General features: G+C 47.5%; 1 protein-coding gene across 3 annotated transcripts in view; it reads left to right on the top strand.

Annotated features, from left to right (window-relative positions):
- Window positions 1-4,166: 4,166 nt before the first annotated feature.
- ptpro (protein tyrosine phosphatase receptor type O) overlaps window positions 4,167-25,912 on the top strand; it is a 65,701-nt gene continuing 43,955 nt past the window's right edge. For all 3 annotated transcript variants that reach the window (XM_075472358.1, XM_075472357.1, XM_075472356.1), the window contains exon 1: window positions 4,167-4,548. In XM_075472358.1, the coding sequence (XP_075328473.1) occupies window positions 4,501-4,548 (48 nt within the window). In that variant the 5' untranslated portion in view covers window positions 4,167-4,500. The remainder of the gene's footprint in view (window positions 4,549-25,912) is intronic.

Genomic DNA, 25,912 nt, shown 5'->3' with positions numbered 1-25,912 from the left:
AAACCAAAGTCCAGTTTAAAACACACAGAGGGCAGAAGGTCCAGCTTCTAAACCAAAGTCAAGTTTAAAACACACAGAGGGCAGAAGGTCCAGCTTCTAAACCAAAGTCCAGTTTAAAACGTACCGAGGGCAGAAGGTCCAGCTTCCAAACCAAAGTGCAGTTTAAAACACACCGAGGGCAGAAGGTCCAGCTTCTAAACCAAAGTCCAGTTTAAAACACACAGAGGGCAGAAGGTCCAGCTTCTAAACCAAAGTCCAGTTTAAAACGTACCGAGGGCAGAAGGTCCAGCTTCCAAACCAAAGTGCAGTTTAAAACACACAGAGGGCAGAAGGTCCCGCTTCCAAACCAAAGTCCAGTTTAAAACGCACCGAGGGCAGAAGGTCCAGCTTCCAAACCAAAGTTTAAAACGCACCGAGGGCAGAAGGTCCCGCTTCCAAACCAAAGTCCAGTTTAAAACACACAGAGGGCAGAAGGTCCAGCTTCTAAACCAAAGTCAAGTTTAAAACACACAGAGGGCAGAAGGTCCAGCTTCTAAACCAAAGTCAAGTTTAAAACACACAGAGGGCAGAAGGTCCAGCTTCTAAACCAAAGTCCAGTTTAAAACACACAGAGGGCAGAAGGTCCAGCTTCTAAACCAAAGTCCAGTTTAAAACGTACCGAGGGCAGAAGGTCCAGCTTCCAAACCAAAGTGCAGTTTAAAACACACAGAGGGCAGAAGGTCCCGCTTCCAAACCAAAGTCCAGTTTAAAACGCACCGAGGGCAGAAGGTCCAGCTTCTAAACCAAAGTCCAGTTTAAAACGCACCGAGGGCAGAAGGTCCCGCTTCCAAAACAAAGTCCAGTTTAAAACGCATCGAGGGCAGAAGGTCCAGCTTCCAAACCAAAGTCCAGTTTAAAACGCACAGAGGGCAGAAGGTCCCGCTTCCAAAACCAAAGTCCAGTTTAAAACGCATCGAGGGCAGAAGGTCCAGCTTCCAAACCAAAGTCCAGTTTAAAACGCACAGAGGGCAGAAGGTCCAGCTTCCAAACCAAAGTCCAGTTTAAAACGCACCGAGGGCAGAAGGTCCAGCTTCCAAACCAAAGTCCAGTTTAAAACACACAGAGGGCAGAAGGTCCCGCTTCTAAACCAAAGTCCAGTTTAAAATGAAACCGAGGGCATAAGGTGCAGCTTCCAAACCAAAGTCCAGTTTAAAACGCACAGAGGGCAGAAGGTCCAGCTTCCAAACCAAAGTCCAGTTTAAAATGAAACCGAGGGCATAAGGTGCAGCTTCCAAACCAAAGTCCAGTTTAAAACGCACAGAGGGCAGAAGGTCCAGCTTCCAAACCAAAGTCCAGTTCAAAACGCACCAAGGGCAGAAGGTCCCGCTTCCAAAAAAAAGTCCAGTTTAAAACACACAGAGGGCAGAAGGTCCAGCTTCCAAACAAAAGTCCAGATTAAAACGAACCGAGGGCATAAGGTCCAGCTTCCAAACCAAAGTCCAGTTTAAAACACACAGAGGGCAGAAGGTCCCGCTTCCAAACCAAAGTCCAGTTTAAAACGCACCGAGGGCAGAAGGTCCAGCTTCCAAACCAAAGTTTAAAACGCACCGAGGGCAGAAGGTCCCGCTTCCAAACCAAAGTCCAGTTTAAAACACACAGAGGGCAGAAGGTCCAGCTTCTAAACCAAAGTCAAGTTTAAAACACACAGAGGGCAGAAGGTCCAGCTTCTAAACCAAAGTCCAGTTTAAAACGTACCGAGGGCAGAAGGTCCAGCTTCCAAACCAAAGTGCAGTTTAAAACGCACCGAGGGCAGAAGGTCCAGCTTCTAAACCAAAGTCCAGTTTAAAACGTACCGAGGGCAGAAGGTCCAGCTTCCAAACCAAAGTGCAGTTTAAAACACACAGAGGGCAGAAGGTCCCGCTTCCAAACCAAAGTCCAGTTTAAAACGCACCGAGGGCAGAAGGTCCAGCTTCTAAACCAAAGTCCAGTTTAAAACGCACCGAGGGCAGAAGGTCCCGCTTCCAAAACAAAGTCCAGTTTAAAACGCACCGAGGGCAGAAGGTCCCGCTTCCAAACCAAAGTCCAGTTTAAAACGCACAGAGGGCAGAAGGTCCAGCTTCCAAACCAAAGTCCAGTTTAAAACGCACCGAGGGCAGAAGGTCCAGCTTCCAAACCAAAGTCCAGTTTAAAACACACAGAGGGCAGAAGGTCCCGCTTCTAAACCAAAGTCCAGTTTAAAATGAAACCGAGGGCATAAGGTGCAGCTTCCAAACCAAAGTCCAGTTTAAAACGCACAGAGGGCAGAAGGTCCAGCTTCCAAACCAAAGTCCAGTTTAAAATGAAACCGAGGGCATAAGGTGCAGCTTCCAAACCAAAGTCCAGTTTAAAACGCACAGAGGGCAGAAGGTCCAGCTTCCAAACCAAAGTCCAGTTCAAAACGCACCAAGGGCAGAAGGTCCAGCTTCCAAACCAAAGTCCAGTTTAAAACACACAGAGGGCAGAAGGTCCCGCTTCCAAAAAAAAGTCCAGTTTAAAACACACAGAGGGCAGAAGGTCCAGCTTCCAAACAAAAGTCCAGATTAAAACTAACCGAGGGCATAAGGTCCAGCTTCCAAACCAAAGTCCAGTTTAAAACACACAGAGGGCAGAAGGTCCAGCTTCCAAACCAAAGTCCAGTTTAAAACACACAGAGGGCAGAAGGTCCCGCTTCCAAACCAAAGTCCAGTTTAAAACGCACCGAGGGCAGAAGGTCCAGCTTCCAAACCAAAGTTTAAAACGCACCGAGGGCAGAAGGTCCAGCTTCTAAACCAAAGTGCAGTTTAAAACACACAGAGGGCAGAAGGTCCAGCTTCCAAACCAAAGTGCAGTTTAAAACACACAGAGGGCAGAAGGTCCAGCTTCCAAACCAAAGTTTAAAACGCACCGAGGGCAGAAGGTCCAGCTTCCAAACCAAAGTTTAAAACACACAGAGGGCAGAAGGTCCCGCTTCTAAACCAAAGTCCAGTTTAAAACGTACCGAGGGCAGAAGGTCCAGCTTCCAAACCAAAGTGCAGTTTAAAACACACAGAGGGCAGAAGTTCCCGCTTCCAAACCAAAGTTTAAAACACACCGAGGGCAGGAGGTCTCGTAAATGTTGTTGGAATCTGACATCTCAGACATATCTCGACTCCTAAAGACTATAAATGGGGATGCTGAGGAGGACTCTGGCTGCAGCATTTTGGATCAGCTGGAGGCTTTTCAGAGAATATGTGGGACAGCCCAATAATAAAGAATTACAGTAGTCCAATCCTGAAGTAACAAATGCATGGAGCAGTTTTTCTGCATCACTCTGAGACAAGATGTTCCTGATTTGAACAATATTACGAAGGTGAAAGAAGGTGCTTCATCCTCAGGAAATCAGCTGAGCGTAAGAAGAGAGCTGGAAGCTAAGCTGTGAGCGAAGGATCCTTTTTAATTCAGTTCATTTTTATTTATATAATATTATATATTTTTAGCTCTCTGAAGTCCTGAAGGTCTTTTTTCCTCTTCAAATCTAGGCTAAAAACCTACTTATTTAGGATGGCTTTAATATCCAGTAGTATGATGGCACTTTTATCTTATTTTATCTTTATCCATTTTGTTGTATTTTATTGCTTTCACCGTTCTTTTATTGTTTTTATTTGTTTTTACTTCTTCTTCTCTTTATTTATTACCTTCTGTAAAGCACTTTGGTACACCGTAATGATTGTTTGTAAAGGGCTGTAGAAATAAAGTACATTTACATGTTTTATTCCAGACTTCAGACGGCTGGGCTCTTTGGTGTGATAACCTGTTTCCAGCTGCCTCCTGGAGTCCCACAGAGCCTTCAATGCCTGATGATCAGCTGCTGCTCTGAACACATCACTCAGTGGATTAAAGCTGAAACAGTTTCATCAGGATGAAGATGAGGACTCACTGGAATCTGCATTTGTTTTCTGTTGAACAATATCATTCAGCTGGTGGAAAATGAAGCCGAAAATGAACAGAATGTTCATCTCTGATCCAAATCACATCGCTGCAGCTTTTGTTGATGAAATGATTCTCCAGGTGATGCACATCGTGTCTGCGCGTGCTGTTAAGCTGACGATGATGATGATGATGATGATGAGGGGGAGGAGGAGGAGAGGAGTAGAAGGAGGAGGACCTGCGTGTCTCCGTGCAGTCTCCGGAGCGCAGGGCGGGGCGACGCCGCGCAGCAGCAGCTTCATCACCGCTGACCGACACCGACCTCCTGCTCGTCTCCAGGCCGCGGCATGGACCCCGGAGCCCGGCCCGTTACCTCCGAGTCACAGCGGGTCCGGTTCGAGCTGCGCTCCGTTTGGATGAGGGTGATGATGGTGATGATGAAGACGGCGGCGGCGGAGCGGAAATAAAACGCAGACGGAAGCTGTGCGCGCCGCGGAGCTCCGCGCTCCGATGCAGCAGAGATCGCCATTGTTTGGATGCGCAGCAGACTGAGAGCAAAGAGGCCGTAGTGAAGACACCCAGACCCCCACACGCACCATGCCGCCCCCGCTGCTCGTCGCGGTGCAGCTGCTCTGCTTCATCCAGGTAAGGGCGCGCTTTGTTCGGCGTTTCCAGCCGCAGCTCCGCCGGCATGCAGCGGCGGCGGCGGGAGGCTTTGTTCGGCCGAAACCCGCCGCGGTGAGCGCTTTTATGGGACAGAAAGGTGCTGGGTGTGCTGGGTGCGTGCGTGAGAGAGAGAGAGTGTGTGTTGGTGTGCGTGTCGGGGACGGACGCGCTGTGGCACCGGCGGTCCGGTCGGGAGGCAGCCAGCAGCTCGTTGTGTTCTGCAGAAAGTGGGTCAGTCGGCTGCTGCCTCACTGAATCCTGCAAGTCTGTCAGCATCACTGAGGATCACACGCACGCATGCACACGCGCACGCACACACAGCAGGAAACCCTGCCAACATCAGCACAATTGGCTTCATTCAAAGCGCTTCTTCACACAAAGTTCTGGCTCATTAAAACATTTCAAAGCAGATCCAGCAGCAGAGGACCGATCACTGATCAGTAATCAATACTCCAGATCTGACTCAACATGTCTGACATCAAAACTGCATCAAGGTTTTTCCATGAATCACAGATTGATCACGAGTCCAGATCAGAGATCTGAATCTTTCTGACTGTTTCCTGCTGAGAACATCTGGAACTGTTTCCTGCTGAGAACATCTGGAACATCACTTCACCGGATTCACATTCATTAAAGAGTAAAAACAGCTGCAATAGATCCTGATCAGGATTATTGATCAGAGTCCATCTCCTCACCCTACGGAAGAGTATTAGGGCCAGGCATAAGAAAAAATAATAATATTTTGCCTGTCAAGATTAAAGTCGACATGTCGAGAATAAAGTCGAATTCTCGAGAAAAAAAGTCAACTCCTCTGGTCCATCATCTAATTACTTTATTTTCGACATTTCGACTTTAATCTCGACAGGCAAAATATAAATATTTTTTCTTATGTCTGGCCCTAATACTCTTCCATATCACCCAGAGTTAACTAAAGCTGAAAGAGGAACATGAGGCTGTTTAGAGGAGCTGATGTGATGACATGGAGCTCAGAAATGTGTCTGAGAGCTGCTGATAGCTGCATCAGACCAGTAGTTCAGGAGCCTCCTCCAGATGTTCTGTTTTTAACAACATCATTAATCTTAGAATGAATACTTCTAACATCAGAGCACAGAATGAAATCAACAAGGAAATGTTGTGATGGAAACGAACAAAGTGGTGGTAGAAAGCAACAAGGAAGCTTCTTCAGCGGCTTCTTTAGCGGCTTCTTTAGCGGCTTCTTTAGCGGCTTCTTTAGCGACTTGTTTAGCGACTTGTTTAGCGGCTTCTTTAGCGGCTTCTTTAGCGGCTTCTTCAGCGGCTTCTTTAGCGGCTTCTTTAGCGGCTTCTTCAGCGGCTTCTTTAGCGGCTTCTTTAGCGGCTTCTTTAGCGACTTGTTTAGCGACTTGTTTAGCGGCTTCTTTAGCGGCTTCTTTAGCGGCTTTCTTAGCGACTTGTTTAGCGGCTTCTTTAGCGGCTTCTTTAGCGACTTGTTTAGCGGCTTCTTTAGCGGCTTCTTTAGCGACTTGTTTAGCGACTTGTTTAGCGACTTGTTTAGCGACTTGTTTAGCGACTTGTTTAGCGACTTGTTTAGCGGCTTCTTTAGCGACTTGTTTAGCGGCTTCTTTAGCGGCTTCTTCAGCGGCTTCTTTAGCGGCTTCTTTAGCGGCTTCTTTAGCGACTTGTTTAGCGGCTTCTTTAGTGGCTTCTTCAGCGGCTTCTTCAGCTGCTTCTTTAGTGGCTTCTTTAGCGACTTCTTCAGCGGCTTCTTTAGCGAGTTTAATTTCCCTTTTTTTGTCGCATTTGTTGGGTGTGCTTCCCAGCACCGCTGGGAAGCTGCAATGGCTCCTGGCGGCTTCTCCATGCTGTCCAGGAAGCACGGCATCAGGGTTGGTGCCGGCTCTCCGTGCAGCGTGGAGGAGGTGGCGCTGGCTGTAGGGGAGGTGATCGGGCATGGATGTGTGAAGTCTGCTGCCTGTATGAACAGTGCGGTGGTCCTGTTTGTGGAGAAGGTGGAGCAGGTGAACAGACTGGTGGAGACGGGCATCACAGTCAGTGGGACCAGCGCTGGATTGATCTCATTAGATCAAGAAAAGGCTTTTGACCGCATTGAACACAACTTCCTCTGGAAGGTCATGGGGAGGTTTGGGTTCAGCGCTGGTTTTATAGCCAAGATCAAGGTGTTGTACAGTGACATTGAGAGTGTGCTGAAGGTTAATGGTGGCCTGTGTGCTCCTTTTAGGGTGCATAGAGGCGTCCGGCAGGGCTGAGCCCTGTCTGGGATGCTCTATGCGCTCTCCCTGGAACCCCTCCTACAAGTGATACGATCGTCTGTCCGAGGCCTGTTTTTACCTGGTTTTAACAGCAGTGTTGTTTTATCGGCTTACGCTGATGATGTTGTTGTTTTTATTAAAGACCGACAGGATGTGTGTGTTTTAGACTCCATCATTGAGAAGTTTTCTGTTGTGTCTGCTGCGAGGGTGAACTGGAGGAAGAGCAAAGCCCTGGCTGTTGGCGAGTGGCGTGAAACCCTCAAAGCCTGACCTGGAAAAGGGAAGGCTTCAGTATTTATTTAGGGAGCAACAACATTAAAAAAAAAATTGGGATAATATTATGGAGAAAGTGGAAAACAAACGGTGTGGAGGTGGCTCCGCTCGCAAATGTCTTTCAGAGGGAGGGTCCTGGTTTTAAATAATCTGTCTGGACCCTCCACCAGGACTTATAGCTCAGATTCAGGCTAAGATAATCAACTTCTTCTGGGATAAATTTCATTGGGTACCTCAGTCTGTGCTGTTTTTATCCAGAGATGAGGGGGGCCAGGGCCTGGTCCACCTGGCCAGCAGGACGCCACCTTCAGACTCCAGTTCTTTCAAAGATATTTGACTGGACCGAAGGATCTGGTGTGGAGGGACGTGGCCAGCTGCATACTCAGGTTAACAACCTGGGTCTGGATGCTGCTCTGTTTTTTACTGACTTTAATTCTCTTAAGTTAAGTGGATTGCCTCCTTTTTATCAGGGTGCTTTTAAGTCCTGGGCGCTGTTTAAAGTTAAAAGAAGTGAGAAGTGTGACTCTCTGTACTGGCTGTTAAAGGAGCCTGTACTCTGTGGTGCCAGGCTGGACGTCTGCTGCAGTGCTGTGCCCGGTCTGATGGGGGCGCTGTGCAGGTCAAAGTTCTTCTGCCTGCATCAGCTGGTAGATGTAGCAGGACCGGCACTCGCGGACAGCCGAGCTCTGGGCTCCGTTTTGGGGGTGCGCTCCCTCCGACTGATGGAGAGGTGCCTGGAGCTGTGGAGGGAGAGGCTGACGGAGAAGGAGAAAGGCCTTCTCCTTAGATACAGCAGGGGAGAGGCGGAACCTGACCCCAGGGACTTGTACCCAGAAATCCACCTGAGGCCTGGGTTCGCAGAGCTCAGCGGTCCTCTACTGAAGTCCTGCAGGGTGGAGAAGCTGAGCCTGCACACGGCCAATAAAAAGACATTATACATGAACTGTGTTAAAACTATCCTCAGGACAGGCCTGTGCAATAGAGCGGAGTGTGTGTGGACCGGGAGGCTGGGTGGGCTGAGCCCACAGTGGAGAACTGTACAAACCTCCTCCAAAAAAGAGAATCGGAGATCTCCAGTGGAGAATTTTACATGGCGCCATTGCGACCAACGCCTTTTTATCTGTTTTCAATCACAGTGTTTTAAACGAGTGCCCTTTCTGCAGACTGTCCGAAAACATCTTTCATGTTTTTACTGAGTGCAGGAGATTGGCAGGTTTTTTTTAACGTTTTAAGGTCTGTTTGGTGTTGTTTTTACTGTGCCTGTTTTCATTAGCGGAGTTAGGTATAGAAAGACAGAAAAAGAAAAGTGTCAACTCATAAATTTCTTAATTGGCGAAGCGAAAATGTCAATATACCTGACTCATAGCGACAAACTACAGGGAGGGCCGACCCTTAATGCTGTGACTGTGGAAGTACAACGTGAAAGCCAGATTGAAGCTGGAGTTTTGCTTCCACAGAATCACGGGAAACGTGGATGTCTTTGCACAGCAGTGGGCCTATGAGGAGCTCCTGTGCAGTAGCTCATGGAGAATTAAAATTTGCATCCTTTTTAAATTAATTTGTTGACTTCTTCTTCTTCTGATTTAACCTCCTCAGCTCAGAGTTCTGCAGACTAAGTCAGAGAGAAAACACTGAAGACCCCAACACCGACGTCTTTGTCTATCCTGACGAAGGCCTCCCAATGAGAGGATGAAAACCTTTGCGTGGGAATAAGATCGATATAAAGTGCCATTATTTTTCTGTCTGATGACACCTTCAGGGTCAGTGTGCAGAGACCTTTAATCATGCTCTTTTTGTGACGAAAAGGATGGGCTGTGGTCATAAATCCCTGAGCTGATAACCCGACCACGAGTGGCAGCACATCGGCTGGAAACATAGACATTTAGATTGAAGTTTTTGAGGTGGTTCTTCTTTCTTTAATTGAATCCCATTAAACTGAAATGCAGAGGTCCAGCTGCCTGAGAGCGTCCTCTGTAGGACGAGGACAGCCGCTGATCTCAGTCTTTGATTCATGTGATGATGACAGAGCTCAGACGGTGATGGCTTCGCTTTATCTGATGGGCTCAGTTTCTAATTTCCACCTAGCTGTCCGCCAAAGTGATACGGCTGATTTATATTAAACTGAGGAAGAAAGAAAGAAAACCCCACAGTCTGTGACTCACTGAGCTTTTGTGTGTCCAACAAAGCTACCTGCAGTTTGTGTTGGAACGAGTTCTCCTTCTCATCTTTCATGTAAAGCTCTGGAAAGAAAGTTCCTCCACAACCATGAGAGAGACTGATGACGTCACACAGACACCGTTACTTCAACTTCCTGCTGCTGAAGCTGCTGCTGCACCTGCTGCACCTGCTGCTGCTGCTGCTGCTGCTGCTGCACCTGCTGCTGCTGAAGCTGCTGCTGCTGCACCTGCTGCACCTGCTGCACCTGCTGCTGCTGAAGCTGCTGCTGCTGCTGCTGCTGAAGCTCCTGCTGCTGCACCTGCTGCACCTGCTGCTGCTGCTGCTGCTGCTGCTGCACCTGCTGCTGCTGAAGCTGCTGCTGCTGCTGCTGCACCTGCTGCACCTGCTGCTGCTGAAGCTGCTGCTCCTGCTGCTGCTGCTCCTGCTGCTGCTGCTGCTGCTGCACCTGCTGCACCTGCTGCTGCTGCTCCTGCTGCTGCTGCTGCTGCTGCACCTGCTGCACCTGCTGCTGCTGAAGCTGCTGCTGCTGCTGAAGCTGCTGCTCCTGCTGCTGCTGCACCTGCTGCACCTGCTGCTGCTGAAGCTGCTGCTGCTGCTGCTGCTGCACCTGCTGCACCTGCTGCTGCTGCTGCTGCTGAAGCTGCTGCACCTGCTGCACCTGCTGCTGCTGAAGCTGCTGCTGCTGCTCCTGCTGCACCTGCTGCTGCAGCTGCTGCTGCTGCTCCTGCTGCACCTGCTGCTGAAGCTGCTGCTGCTGCTGCTGCTGCTGCACCTGCTGCACCTGCTGCTGCTGCTGCTGCTGAAGCTGCTGCTGCACCTGCTGCCCCTGCTGCACCTGCTGCTGCTGAAGCTGCTGCTGCTGCACCTGCTGCACCTGCTGCTGCACCTGCTGCACCTGCTGCTACTGAAGCTGCTGCTGCTGCTGCTGAAGCTGCTGAAGCTGCTGCTGCACCTGCTGCACCTGCTGCACCTGCTGCACCTGCTGCACCTGCTGCTGCTGAAGCTGCTGCTGCTGCTGCTGCTGAAGCTGCTGCTGCTGAAGCTTCAGCAGCAGGAAGTTGAAGTAACGGTGTCTGTGTGACGTCATCAGTCTCTCTCATGGTTGTGGAGGAACTTTCTTTCCAGAGCTTTACATGAAAGATGAGAAGGAGAACTCGTTCCAACACAAATTGCAGGTAGCTTTGTTGGACACACAAAAGCTCAGTGAGTCACAGATAAAATATTTAACGAATAATTAACGAGTTAACGCGATAATAACGAGTTAACGAGTTACTAATTAGTAATAAGTGGGCTCGGCTCCCCTAATTAAACAACAACGGGTCTGTTCGTATCCGGTAATAAAGCAGTTAGTGACAGTCAGATTAATGGTTAATGAGAGTCATACTTGCAGCTCTGTCACAGACACGAGTTCAAACACCAATGAATCATCAGGTCTCCTTTCTGTGGCGAAGCTGCGACTACATGTGTAACGTAAAGGCGGCGATTTGTTTCTAATCCTGCTGTAAGCCTCTTAACACCAGGGTTGGGTTAAATTCTGCAGCTGTTCCAAACACCCAGTCTCTCTCCGTAAAAGCTGAGTTTGCAGTGTTTAGGTTGGCTGAGTTACCTTCACAGTGCTGTAGAACATCTGTGGGCAGTTTGGATAAGCAGAGCGCTGTAATAATCTGCAGATGGAATCAGGAGGTTCCACTGAGGCCCCAATTAGAGCCAGCGTTTCATCAGAGAATTCGACACACAGAGGGAAACACTGAGCGGATTCTCTTTGCTGCCAGGACACAACACACAGTTCAGTGATGTTCAGGCCGAGACGAGCAGAATAACAACGAGTGGCCACACAACAGTTCAGCAGCCAGACTTTCCACATTAGATGAACAGTTTGAGAGCTAAACCCAGCCTTCAGACACATTCATGTTGATTCTATCAAACCCGTCTGCTGGAAAATGAACCCCAGAAACAGTGTTTTTATTTGCAGATACCCACTATAGGTGTATTTAAACTGCAATCATGTTAGAATCCTGGAAAGCACAGCCATTACTCTGATTTCTTACTGGTTTCTACAGCTTCAGATTAATTTCGGCTCCTTCAGGCTAACATTTGAGTTTTACCTTTAGCCGCAAACCGTGCTGGTTATAGTTACTAACAAAGTTAGAGCAAATTTCACATCAACACACAGTTCTTTTATCTCATTAGAATAAATGTTGCTGTTGTGCTGATGATGCTTCTTTTCGAGCCTCTGGTAGAGGTCCAGCTGACTGTGCTGAACAGCAGGCGGTCAGGTGACGTCGAACACATGACATTGACTCACATATTTCTGCTGTTTCTGCTGTGTGGTGGGTGAGTCTTCAGATTCAATGTTTTAGAGTAAGACAAATGCTACAAAATTGAACAACAACAGGCTTATCTTCGGTCAGCTTCTCGGTTGTTTGGTGTCCTGATTGTCCTCTCAGGATGCCTCCACTTACAGCTTGTTGCCCTGAGAGGTAACCCGTGTGTGCCCTGGTTCAGCTGTGCCCCAGCTGTGCCCTCCGTTCCATCACAAATGCTTTCTATCGGTCTGATGTGTCTGTTTGTACAGCCCATCGTCTGAGGGTTCATTTAAATGGGTTTCCAATGTTTAAACTTTTCCCAAGTTCAAATAGATGTGAGGTTTCAGGAAAAGGACAAAGAAGAACAATGGTTTTATTCAAACTAAACACGAAGCGCTGCCAGGTCAGGTTAAGCAAAACCGTTAACAGAGAGTACAAGAAGGAACCAAAGAAGACGAAAGGACCGACTGACTCAGGAAACTAACCGGGAAGAGAAACCAGGAACAGAGGACATAGATCCACTGGGTAAAAACAGCAACAACGCTCCAACAGGTGAGCTAGAGATACTGGGAGGTGGATGGGGAGTAATTACCAGGAGACAGGTGTGGATGAGACCAGGGGACAGACCAAGACACCTGAGGACATCTAGGAGTGATGACAACAAACAAGAATCCAACAGAATCTGACACTGAAAACAAGGAATGAAGCTCAGAAAAAATGTCAAACAGGAACACAGAACAGAGACTAAGCCAAGGAGCAGAGAACTAACTGAACCAGCGACTAAGAGACGCTGAGCTGAGACTAAGAGACGCTGAGCTGAGACTAAGAGACGCTGAGACTAAGAGATGCTGAGCAGAGACTAAGAGACGCTGAGCTGAGACTAAGAGACGCTGAGCTGAGACTAAGAGACGCTGAGCTGAGACTAAGAGACGCTGAGACTAAGAGACGCTGAGCTGAGACTAAGAGACGCTGAGCTGAGACTAAGAGACGCTGAGCTGAGACTAAGAGACGCTGAGCTGAGACTAAGAGACGCTGAGACTAAGAGATGCTGAGCAGAGACTAAGAGACGCTGAGCTGAGACTAAGAGACGCTGAGCTGAGACTAAGAGACGCTGAGACTAAGAGACGCTGAGCAGAGACTAAGAGACGCTGAGCTGAGACTAAGAGACGCTGAGACTAAGAGACACTGAGCAGAGACTAAGAGACGCTGAGCTGAGACTAAGAGACGCTGAGCTGAGACTAAGAGACGCTGAGACTAAGAGACGCTGAGCTGAGACTAAGAGACGCTGAGCAGAGACTAAGAGACGCTGAGCAGAGACTAACAGACGCTGAGCAGAGACTAAGAGACGCTGAGCAGAGACTAAGAGACGCTGAGCTGAGACTAAGAGACGCTGAGCTGAGACTAAGAGACGCTGAGCTGAGACTAAGAGACGCTGAGCAGAGACTAAGAGACGCTGAGCAGAGACTAAGAGACGCTGAGCAGAGACTAAGAGACGCTGAGCTGAGACTAAGAGACGCTGAGCAGAGACTAAGAGACGCTGAGCAGAGACTAAGAGACGCTGAGCTGAGACTAAGAGACGCTGAGCAGAGACTAAGAGACGCTGAGCAGAGACTAAGAGACGCTGAGCAGAGACTAAGAGACGCTGAGCAGAGACTAAGAGACGCTGAGCTGAGACTAAGAGACGCTGAGCAGAGACTAAGAGACGCTGAGCTGAGACTAAGAGACGCTGAGCAGAGACTAAGAGACGCTGAGCAGAGACTAAGAGACGCTGAGCAGAGACTAAGAGACGCTGAGCTGAGACTAAGAGACGCTGAGCTGAGACTAAGAGACGCTGAGCTGAGACTAAGAGACGCTGAGGAGAGACTAAGAGACGCTGAGCTGAGACTAAGAGACGCTGAGCAGAGACTAAGAGACGCTGAGCTGAGACTAAGAGACGCTGAGCAGAGACTAAGAGACGCTGAGCTGAGACTAAGAGACGCTGAGCAGAGACTAAGAGACGCTGAGACTAAGAGACGCTGAGACTAAGAGACGCTGAGCAGAGACTAAGAGACGCTGAGACTAAGAGACGCTGAGACTAAGAGACGCTGAGACTAAGAGACGCTGAGCTGAGACTAAGAGACGCTGAGCTGAGACTAAGAGACGCTGAGCAGAGACTAAGAGACGCTGAGCTGAGACTAAGAGACGCTAAGACTAAGAGACGCTGAGCTGAGACTAAGAGACACTGAGCTGAGACTAAGAGACGCTGAGCTGAGACTAAGAGACGCTGAGCTGAGACTAAAAGACGCTGAGCTGAGACTAAGAGACGCTGAGCTGAGACTAAGAGACGCTGAGCTGAGACTAAGAGACGTTGAGACTAAGAGACGCTGAGCTGAGACTAAGAGACGCTGAGCAGAGACTAAAAGACGCTGAGCTGAGACTAAGAGAGCTGAGCAGAGACTAAGAGACGCTGAGACTAAGAGACGCTGAGACTAAGAGACGCTGAGCAGAGACTAAGAGACGCTGAGACTAAGAGACGCTGAGCTGAGACTAAAGGCTCTAGCATGGTTGCCGCGTCTGCTAGCGCGAGCGGTGTTGATGACGTCACGATTTCGTGCCCGCCATGTATAGTGGCGCAAGCAGCGCAAGTCGATGTGCCAGTAGTTGCAATTTTCTCCGTCACAGAGGTGGCGCTGCTACGTGAAGGTTACCGCTACTCTACAACCACAAAAGTAGAGAAGAAAACAATGCCGCTGTCAAGAGCAAGAAAACAGTAATTAATGATACTGCTGCAGTATTCGGATCAATTTAATTTTTTAATTCAGTTAATAGAGGTGAAGGTCTGAAGCCCCGGCATCAACAGAGTCTCTGCCCTCTTCTTTGCCTTCAGGTATCTGTCCCGTAGCTTCTTCCACACATTCTTACAGAACTCTCCCTCTTTCCCCAAAGTTCTGCCAATCTCTGTGCACCAGTTTTGGGAGTTTACGTGCTCCCTGTGCTGTTTCATTGCAGTGTCGTACAGCTGCCTGTACAAACGCACCTCCTGACTGAGCCGGTCTCACATCGGTCCATCCAGTTCGTTGTTCTCGGCGCAGCCAAGTTACAAAAATCGACTGGTGCACGACAACGCGCAGCGCCGTCTTTTCAAGGCAAGCGCCAGGCCTGAAACGTCATTTTGACGTCACGGTCCGCCACCGCCGTGACAGACGCGGCAACCATGCTAGCGCCTTAAGAGAGCTGAGCAGAGACTAAGAGACGCTGAGCAGAGACTAAGAGACGCTGAGCAGAGACTAAGAGACGCTGAGCAGAGACTAAGAGACGCTGAGCTGAGACTAAGAGACGCTGAGCTGAGACTAAGAGACGCTGAGCAGAGACTAAGAGACGCTGAGCTGAGACTAAGAGACGCTGAGCAGAGACTAAGAGACGCTGAGCTGAGACTAAGAGACGCTGAGCAGAGACTAAGAGACGCTGAGCAGAGACTAAGAGACGCTGAGCTGAGACTAAGAGACGCTGAGCAGAGACTAAGAGACGCTGAGACTAAGAGACGCAGAGACTAAGAGACGCTGAGCTGAGACTAAGAGACGCTGAGCTGAGACTAAGAGACGCTGAGCAGAGACTAAGAGACGCTGAGCTGAGACTAAGAGATGCTGAGCAGAGACTAAGAGACGCTGAGCAGAGACTAAGAGACGCTGAGCTGAGACTAAGAGATGCTGAGTAGAGACTAAGAGACGCTGAGCAGAGACTAAGAGACGCTGAGCAGAGACTAAGAGACGCTGAGCAGAGACTAAGAGACGCTGAGCTGAGACTAAGAGATGCTGAGCAGAGACTAAGAGACGCTGAGCAGAGACTAAGAGACGCTGCGCTGAGACTAAGAGACGCTGCGCTGAGACTAAGAGACGCTGAGCAGAGACTAAGAGACGCTGAGCAGAGACTAAGAGACGCTGAGCTGAGACTAAGAGAGCTGAGCAGAGACTAAGAGACGCTGAGCAGAGACTAAGAGACGCTGAGCAGAGACTAAGAGACGCTGAGCTGAGACTAAGAGACGCTGAGCTGAGACTAAGAGACGCTGAGACTAAGAGACGCTGAGACAAAGAGACGCTGAGACAAAGAGACGCTGAGACTAAGAGACGCTGAGACTAAGAGACGCTGAGACTAAAAGACGCTGAGACAAAGAGACGCTGAGACGAAGAGACGCTGAGACTAAGAGACGCTGAGCTGAGACTAAAGCCCTATTCGGACGGGACTAGTTTAATGGGGAGACCTGGGGTAAAGTAATAATAACCGGGAGATCTAGTCCCGTCCGAACGCGCCATGTCAGTAAAGATAGCGGAGTATGTCGGTAAACTTTGCCGAGAATTCTACCTCCTGTGAAACGGTCCGGAGTATCTACCATAGGTAATACTAATCCCGTGCGAATGCGACCTTCGGTACTAAGTACGGAATATATCGTCGCATCCTTTTAAAGAGAGAAACAATTAGGTGTAAAATAGAAAATGACACTTAAGTTTCGTTGTGCAATCCTTTTTTTAAACTATACTTTACATTCAGGTAAAATAAGTATCCTGAGCAAAACTTTTGGTGAACAGTACTTTACATTAAGGTCAAAAATGAATAAATCTTCTGTTCTGTTATACTGTACAATACGTTTTAGTAATACTTATCATTCAGGTAAACAAACAAAAAAGTCTTCTGCGTTTGTATACAATAATTTTGGAGCAGAATGCTTTATATTCAAGAAAACTCCTCCCATGTTAGATGAATATTACAGGGATTTCTTGTCCCGTCCGAATTAGTCATTTCTTCTCCCTGGCGTCGTCTGGTTAACCAACATTACCATGCGTCCCCCCATTGATCTAGTCCCGTCCGAATAGGGCTTATGAGACGCTGAGCAGAGACTAAGAGACGCTGAGCAGAGACTAAGAGACACTGAGCTGAGACTGAGAGACGCTGAGCAGAGACTAAGAGACGCTGAGCTGAGACTAAGAGACGCTGAGACTAAGAGACGCTGAGCAGAGACTAAGAGACGCTGAGCTGAGACTAAGAGACGCTGAGCAGAGACTAAGAGACGCTGAGCTGAGACTGAGAGACGCTGAGCAGAGACTAAGAGACGCTGAGACTAAGAGACGCTGAGCAGAGACTGAGAGACGCTGAGCTGAGACTAAGAGACGCTGAGCTGAGACTAAGAGACGCTGAGCAGAGACTAAGAGACGCTGAGCTGAGACTAAGAGACGCTGAGCTGAGACTAAGAGACGCTGAGCAGAGACTAAGAGACGCTGAGCAGAGACTAAGAGACGCTGAGCTGAGACTAAGAGACGCTGAGCAGAGACTAAGAGACGCTGAGCAGAGACTAAGAGACGCTGAGCTGAGACTAAGAGACGCTGAGCAGAGACTAAGAGACGCTGAGCTGAGACTAAGAGACGCTGAGCTGAGACTAAGAGACGCTGAGCAGAGACTAAGAGACGCTGAGACTAAGAGACGCTGAGCAGAGACTAAGAGACGCTGAGACTAAGAGACGCTGAGCAGAGACTAAAAGACGCTGAGCTGAGACTAAGAGACGCTGAGCAGAGACTAAGAGACGCTGAGACTAAGAGACGCTGAGCAGAGACTAAAAGACGCTGAGCTGAGACTAAGAGACGCTGAGCAGAGACTAAGAGACGCTGAGACTAAGAGACGCTGAGCAGAGACTAAAGCCCCTTTCACACTGCCGAATAACCCGCGTTTAATTCGCGAATTTAGCGTGTCCGCTGTTGCGTTCACACTGCCGATCCGGCTGCCGCGTCAACTCGACTCGCCTTTCGACCCGCGTCGGACCCTAGTCTTTTTGCCGAGCCGAGTTTGATGTGAATGCAATCGACGCGGGTCGGACGTGGGCGTGACGTGAGGAGTTTAAAAGACAGAATGGACAGCTGATTCAGAACAACAGCGACAGGTGAGGACAAGTTTCACTCTGTTTTACATCAAGTTCGAGACATTTTTGAAGATGGCCAACTGGGGAGACAAAGAGGTCCGCGAGCTCCTCAGCCTCCGAGCAGAGGACGTTATTTACCGCCACATGTCGGGGACGGTGAAGGATGGACCTCTGCTGGAAGGGCTGGCGAGAAAGATGGGAGAGCGCGGATTCCCACGCAGCAAGACGCACCGTAAAGTAACATCTCCATGAACTGCATATACAATTGCAAAAACGAGTTCTCAAGGTGTCCCGCCATCGTTTGTTTGAAAAATTTGATGCAGACAGGTGTATTTAACCCTACCTCCGACGCATGGCTTGTGCCTACGTCATTGTACACGCCCAGCATTTTATGTGTTTCGTGTGACGCTCTGCCACTAGGCAACGCCCCCTGAACTCGGCTTCAGGCGACACGGGTCACCCTGACACGCCAAGCGTTCACATTGCTCGACGCGGGTCGAAGGTGCAATTTGGACCCGCTAAGGTAGCGGGTCGCAGTGTGAAAGGGGCTTAAGAGACGCTGAGCTGAGACTAAGAGACGCTGAGCAGAGACTAAGAGACGCTGAGCTGAGACTAAGAGACGCTGAGCTGAGACTAAGAGACGCTGAGCAGAGACTAAGAGACGCTGAGCTGAGACTAAGAGACGCTGAGCAGAGACTAAGAGACGCTGAGCAGAGACTAAGAGACGCTGAGCTGAGACTAAGAGACGCTGAGCAGAGACTAAGAGACGCTGAGCTGAGACTAAGAGACGCTGAGCAGAGACTAAGAGACGCTGAGCTGAGACTAAGAGACGCTGAGCTGAGACTAAGAGACGCTGAGCTGAGACTAAGAGACGCTGAGCAGAGACTAAGAGACGCTGAGCTGAGACTAAGAGACGCTGAGCAGAGACTAAGAGACGCTGAGCTGAGACTAAGAGACGCTGAGCAGAGACTAAGAGACGCTGAGCAGAGACTAAGAGACGCTGAGCTGAGACTAAGAGACGCTGAGCAGAGACTAAGAGACGCTGAGCAGAGACTAAGAGACGCTGAGCTGAGACTAAGAGACGCTGAGCAGAGACTAAGAGACGCTGAGCAGAGACTAAGAGACGCTGAGACTAAGAGACGCTGAGCAGAGACTAAGAGACGCTGAGCAGAGACTAAGAGACGCTGAGCTGAGACTAAATCTTTCAGTCCCAGTATCCATTGTAGTGCATTAATTTGAACAGATTTAGAGGGATTTATCAGTCATCAGTGGTTCATGTTACTGGGGAAGTAACTGGCAGCAAATAGATCAGGAGGGATTAGTGGGTTCAGTGGGAGTTAGATTTCCCATGGCTCAGGGAAAGAAAATGGCCAAATGTTTGGTGATCTCTGCAGAAAAGCTAACATGAACTCAGTGAACAATCCCTGAAACAGCAGAAGTCATGTCAGAGCAGAGACGGGTTCAGATGATCCAACATGTTCCGATCCTGTCTGTCAGGATCCAGCAAGACCACCTTTATTATTCCAGCTTTCACTGTCTCAAAAAGCAAACTTCCCTCAGCTTTGTAAAGCTGATTTCATTTCCATTATTTTATTTCCATTTTCTTGTTCATAAAGATGTCATAAATTTGTCTTCAGCACTGAAAGTTCAGGCCTGAGACTGTAGGCTGGGACTGACGAGCCTTCACTGTGCATCGGTGCAGCTGCAGGATCCAGAGTCCAAGTCGATCCACCACTGATACGCCTCTGAGCCGTCATGGGGGGTGGTTACAGAGGCCAGGTGAGCTTCGTGTGTGAGTTCGACATCAGGGAACACACCTCTCCAGCCAAGAAGACTGTTGAGTTTCAACTTGTTCCACACGGCCAGCTTGATTTGTGTCAGCACACACTGACCCGGCACTGATCCACTCCGTGTGAATCCCTGAAGAGGAACAGCACACCTGTATCAGCCCGAATGTGGAACAAAATGAAGCTGATTCTGTTTTTAAAGCTCACAACAGATGTTTTCCACCTTCTCTGTCCACGTCGTCCTGCCGCACAGAAGCACAAACCAGGGGGGTAATTAAAGAAAACTGCTCCACCTCCAGCTCCACCTCCACCCTGCTGCTTTGGCATTTAATGGAAGTGAACAAAGAGAACAGAGCAGCGGCTGGCTCTGCTGACAGCAGATCCTCCTTCGAATATAAAGCAACCCCCCACCTCTTCCTGCTTTTCCAAACCCTCAAAGCAGCAAAAGGAGGTGAGGAAGTCCGTCTGCTTTTAAAGTGATCAATAACTGATCAGTCTGTATCTTACTTCCATCAAACATCCACACCTGGCTTTGTAGGAGTGCAGAGCAGGAATCCTCTTTTTCCACACTTCCATCATTAAAGTGAACATGTACACACAGGACTACCGGCTTCAGCTGAACTGTATGAATGTGCTTCATTCTCAGGGTTGAGATGTATTATGTTACCTCATTATTAGGTGTTTCATGAGTTTTTTTAGTTTCTTTATGAGATGGTGTGAACCCTCCACTGGCATTAAGATCATTATCAGTCTGATATGTGTGAGAATAATCAGCCCCAGGGGTTCCAGCTGATGCAGGTTTCACTGTTATACTTCCAAAATGCATCTTATGTAAATGTGTGTAAATGAGGCTGCTTCCAAAGCTCAGCCGCTAACAGAGCAGCGGTGTTACCAGAATGACCAAAACTACAATCAGTTTGGAAGCTTTGGACAGAAGTTAATCCACTGATGGTGGCAAGTTAAAATGACTAGATGTTATTGTGAATTGTTTGCTTTTAATGTTTGAGGGATAAAGTTTTGGTCTATAAAATATCCTTTTGTAGCAACCATTGCATGCTGTGCAGAGCATTAAAATCAAGTCCAGATTAAAGTTTCATTCAGGGCTGGACTGGGACCAAAAAATGGCCCGGGCATTTTTTAGCCATGGCGGCCCACCATGAATATTTATACGATCACACAAGTAATCTCATCACTTTTTGTGAAAAATGCAATTAAATCCTAACACAAATGTATTAATTTAAATAAATCTCCTCACCTTACAAAAGCAGTTTTTTCATTAAATCACTCTTCTCTGCCACTCTGTCAATCACTGTGTCAGTATCAAGGGACACAAGAACATCTTTCTCGGTGGCCATCAACATAAAGGCTTCCAGTTTGCTGGCAGAAAGACAACTCCTCAGTCTGTGTTTGATGTAGCGGAGGGTTGAAAATGACCGAAAGTGAGCGAGGCAGGAATATTAATTTCGTATTTCTCCGGTTACCTACCAATCCATTTCAGCAAAGCAATGTTTCACTAATATTACATGGGCAACTGTAACCTGTAACACCTGCAAACAATATAGTTATCACAAGCTAAAATAACACTGAACACTTTGGTGTCTACATGAGAGTGTCATAAATATTAATGACACACTTGATATCTATGACTGATGTCATTGGGTATTTGCAATATCTGCACACCAGTCAACTTTACATAAGCCTACAAAATGGAATGGCACTAGATACGTTATAGCCTTTCCTACATTAATGATGGTTTAAGTACTGTAATGCTAATGACAGGCGCATGCCACTTTTACACCTTCAAATAAAGTAAATCTACTCATAGCATTAGTTGAAAATAAAGACTGAATGATCTCTGTGACAGAAACGCGCACGCGCAGACACACACACACACCACAGTCGGTGACCACCTCCTAACCAACAAGGTTGTGCAAAAAACAGGCTTGGCTTTTTATTCGTGTTGCAGCCTGACTGGATAAAATAAGTAATAATTTCAGCATGATCAATTGCCCCCATACTGATGTAGTGAAGATGTAGCCTACCAGTCGTTTATCTATAAATACCTCATTTAAGTCTCCACGCACACGGAGGTATCCATTCTGCTATTGTCCTCAGTCCTCCCATTAAAAAAACATATAATTCTGCTAACATTTTGCCTAACATTAGCCTACTTCTTACCGGGCTGGCTATTCTGACCTCCTCAATCTGTCCCTGGATCCCGTCTGTCTCCTCCTCCACCTCTGAATCCACCTCGATAGCTTCTTCCTCTGTGTTTCTACACTGTTCTACTGCTGCGGATGTTGACGGCCCTGGCCCTGCACTTGATGGCCCTGCACCCGGTGCTGTGGTCTGGTGAAAGCACTTGCAAACATGTCAGTAAGCTTCGCACATTTTGCTGCTTGTAGGCTTTTTAGCCTTTTATCTCGCAGCTTCTGTGCACCACCCTTTCGTTTCTGTTGTTTATCCATTTCGGTTTTTGACTGTTCTCTCCTAGTCCGTTCAGCTCAAATGGTAGGATTGATGACCTGTGTCAACGGTGAGGGGAGGGGCGGGCCAAAGAGGTGCTGAGAGATTTCATTGGACTAGCCCCGTCAACATGAAATCGTGGGCCGCCCGCCGGTCACTTTTTTTTTTTTTTTTTACATTAATCAAAAAAAAAAAAAAAAAAGAAACCGACATCACCGGCCCTCGAGGGGCGTCGGCCCACCGGGAAAATTATGCCCGGTATGCCAGACTGTCAGTCCAGCCCTGGTTTCATTAGATGGTTTTAAAAGTTCTGAACTGCAATTTAAAACTTGTTTTTCAGCTAATACAAGTAGAGGCTAGTTTTAAGTTAAAGCAAGAAAGTACCAATTCATTTTAAGCTGACTTCAATTTTGTTAGTTTTAAGATTCAGGAGGTTTGGTAATGCAGGTTTGTTTTCAATTCAATTCAGTTTATGTATAAAGCCCCAAATCACAGCAAATGTCATCTCAAGGCACTTCAGTAATATATTCCAATTCAAGCCAATTAGAGTCCAATTCATTGTAATCATAATCCAATCAAATACAATTATTACATTCAAAAATTAGTTCAATTTATACATACAGACCCAATTCAAAAACAGTTTCCAGCTCAGGAAACCAACAGACTGCACTGAAACTTCTCTCTGATCCAATCCCCTGTCCTGAGCGTGCACGAGGCGACTGTGAAGAGAAAAAACTCCCTTTGAGCAGGAAGAAACCTCCATCAGAACCAAAACCAGGAAGGGTGGCCATCTGCCTCAAAAAGTTTACAGATGGTTAATGCAAGTAATGTTCAAGCTGACCTAAGTTTGTTGATGCGGGTTAGTTTACAGAGATTTACTAACGCAAGCTAGTTTTAATCTCAGTCTGTTAGATCAAATAAATGTTCATGCAAGTTTGCTTTAAAATGAAGGAAATTTCTTAAGGCAGATTAATTGTAAGCTAAAACAGGTTTGTTAACGCAGGCTAATTTTAAGCTAACACGAGCAAGTTAACACAGGCTAATTTTAAGGTAACATGAGTTTGGCAACACAGGCTAATTTTAAGCTAACACGAGCATGTTAACACAGGCTAATTTTAAGCTAACACGAGCATGTTAACACAGGCTAATTTTAAGCTAACACGAGCATGTTAACACAGGCTAATTTTAAGGTAACACGAGCATGTTAACACAGGCTAATTTTAAGGTAACATGAGTTTGTTGACACAGGTTGGTTTTAAGTTAAAGAAGGTTTGTCAATTCAGGCAAATTCCAAGCTAACGCTTCATTGCTAAATTTAAGGCTAAATTAGCGCACACCCCAGAGTTAAGGATGAGTCACTGCTGGCAGGTCGGGGAGTATAGGTGGCGTAAGCTGTTAGACGTGTCATATTCAAATATTCAAGCATTTATAGAGGTGAGACCTCGCCTGTGTTCCCAGGAAAAGGTCACATCGTTTTGAGAGTGACGGAGATGGAACTGCCAAACATATCAAGAAAAGGCCCCTCAGCCTGATACTAGCGTTGCTAACATGATGGAGAAAAGTTGGATCTCTACAAGAGCTCATCGCTGTGGGGTTTCAGTCATTTGTGGAATTAGATTTGAGATCTTTGTGCTGAGAGAAAACCGGCCGGTGGATCTTGAGTTTATTTGGTTTGTTTGGGATCGGTTCCCAGTGCCATCCCAGAACAAACTCTGTCTCTAAAGCTTCACCAAAGCTCACTGAGAAAAGAGGACATTTTGCTGTGCTGTCACTCAGCTTTGGAAGCAGGACAGAGGAGTGTTGTAAAGGCCGTTAGTGTGGACCTCATCGCTCCCTTTCATAGTCTAATGGACTGGTCGAAGCTGTCAGAGTCCGTCCTCTCTCCACCGCCCCCGCCTTCCTCCGCAGAGGAAGACAAAACTCTGGGGGTTTGCATGATAATGTTGGCAGCTGCCTGGGGCGACGCCTCCTGACCCCCGTCCACTGCGCTTTCATGGGGTCAGATACTGGATTCATTCAGCAGCACTGAAAAGCGCCTGAATGCTGGATGAGTGTGGGATTGTTCCCTCATCAGGAAAACCACTGATCTGCTCTATTTTTCACTCCGTGTACTTCAGACTGAGCACTGACAACGTGTTTAATTACAGAGAAACGTGAACATTTTCACCCTCGGAACAATAAAAACATCATTCTGCGTTTTCAACCGACACGTGCGCTGTTGTCACGTCCAAACAGGAAGCCGGGGAAGCTGTGGCTGACAGTAACCGTGGCGATAAGGCAGAAAACATACGCTTCAGTTGGACCGAACAGGAGGAGGAGCAGCTACCTGCTTTATGGAAACAGCACAAACGTCTCTACGACGTTTCATCTGCAGCTGTGGCTAAAAGCTGCTTATCGACCGACTTCATTGTTGTTAAGAATCTCCACCAGGTGCATGATGGGAAGTAATCTCAGAAAAGTCTTGTTGTGATTTTCCACACAGTAAGATCTGGAGGCTCAGGGACATTTAGAAAACCTGTTTTTTTATTTATATTTCAGGTGCTGATTTTGAACCACGTTGAGTGTAAAAGTTTCACCCTTATATCAGTGATGTAAATACATTAAATCTTCTAAAAGCGCAGTCTTCACCCACATGTGACACCAAATTGATTCTTGATGAACGAGATGAGTCCGTTTGGACGAGGCGACGTATCCCTTTTCATCTTATTCAGATTTTTTCTGTGAAAACTCACATTTCTGAAACATGTTTCTGAGCTGGTTTGGATTCTGAGCTGCTGGAAGGACTTCTGCTGGGAACTCTGGTAGTCTGGGATAAGACCCCAAATCAAGATGAGTTGAAGAGGAGATGTCTAGGATGCAGAGCAGGAACAAAATGAAGGAGGAAGTTCAAACCATTTCTTCCCTTGATCATCATGGGAAATGTGAGATCACTGGTGGAACCTGGCTGCAGGAACAGCTCTAACAGCTCTCTGCTCAGCTCTAAGACTATCCGCGCAGACAGAGACTGCAGACAGAGCACTAACAGGAAAGGAGGAGGATCACAGAGCTGGTTAACAACAGATGCTATAATCTTGGACATGTCACTGCAGCCCAGATGTTGAACAGCTGGCTCTGAGCTTCTGTCCATGTTGTCTGCTGAGAGAGTTCACCTGAGTTACCTGCTGATGCTGTGTGTGACATCATCAGCTGAGCTGTTGCTAAGCAACAGAAACAACAGCCCAACCCACTGATGGAGACCTCTGAAGGTTTCTACCACACCTTCCTCTCTGCTCCACTTACAGTGATATAATTTACCATCAGGGATTAATAAAGTTTTATTGAACTGAACTGAATTAAATTGTTATGCCTGATGCTTTCTGTGTGTGTGTTTTTTTTTATTGTTTATCACAGAATAACTGGGTTGTTTGTTTCTGTCCTCATGCACTTTTCTCAGTGTGCACGCTGTGTGTCTTTAAACCTGCGTGCACACGGGGGGAACATTAGCATTCATCCTGGGCCGCCCCCCGAGGCTCCGTGTCCATGGTAATCCTGGAATCACACAGACATAATGAGCATCTCCTCCCACCACAAACGCAGCTCTCCTTTCATCTCTGTTGCCATGGCGACAGCAGAGCAGCGGCAAATGAATGATTTAAATTTTTTCTATTTTTCCTCTGAGGGTTGTCACCACGAAGCGTCCCTTACCTCTGCTCACTGTGTGTAACGTGACACCCACCGAAGGACTGAACGTGTGTAAATCCACCACAGAAAATAGTCCTTAAAACCATTATTCCTGCTGTTTGTGGCACCTCCAGCTTCTGATTGTGGTTCAGAATGAAACAGGAAACATCCAGTTGGATGGGGATGCAGTGTAAGACTTTACAGCTGGTGTCATCATCACTTTATCAACAGAACCAGAACCAGTGATGACCTGAAAATGAAGAGCAAACGACTGACCTAACTTCAGAAGTTGTCAGCTCACTCGTTTTCATTTCTTTGAATCAGGAATCTATCGTCCCACACGGAAAGCTTGAACTCTGAGTCTGATGCTTTTTTTTTTAAAGTGTGCAGTTAAAGACTTAATGTGACATCATTTTTCAGATCCAAAGTGTTTGTTCACGTAGACTAAATTCAGTCCAGAGTGAAATGTGTTGGCAGCTTGTTGATTTGATTTAATTGAACTGAACTTAATGATGATTATCCCAAAAGGCCCATTTTATT

Source organism: Odontesthes bonariensis, chromosome 8 (assembly GCF_027942865.1).
Source record: "Odontesthes bonariensis isolate fOdoBon6 chromosome 8, fOdoBon6.hap1, whole genome shotgun sequence".
Taxonomy (NCBI): Eukaryota; Metazoa; Chordata; class Actinopteri; order Atheriniformes; family Atherinopsidae; genus Odontesthes; species Odontesthes bonariensis.
This window is presented reverse-complemented; position numbering and strand designations above follow the sequence as displayed.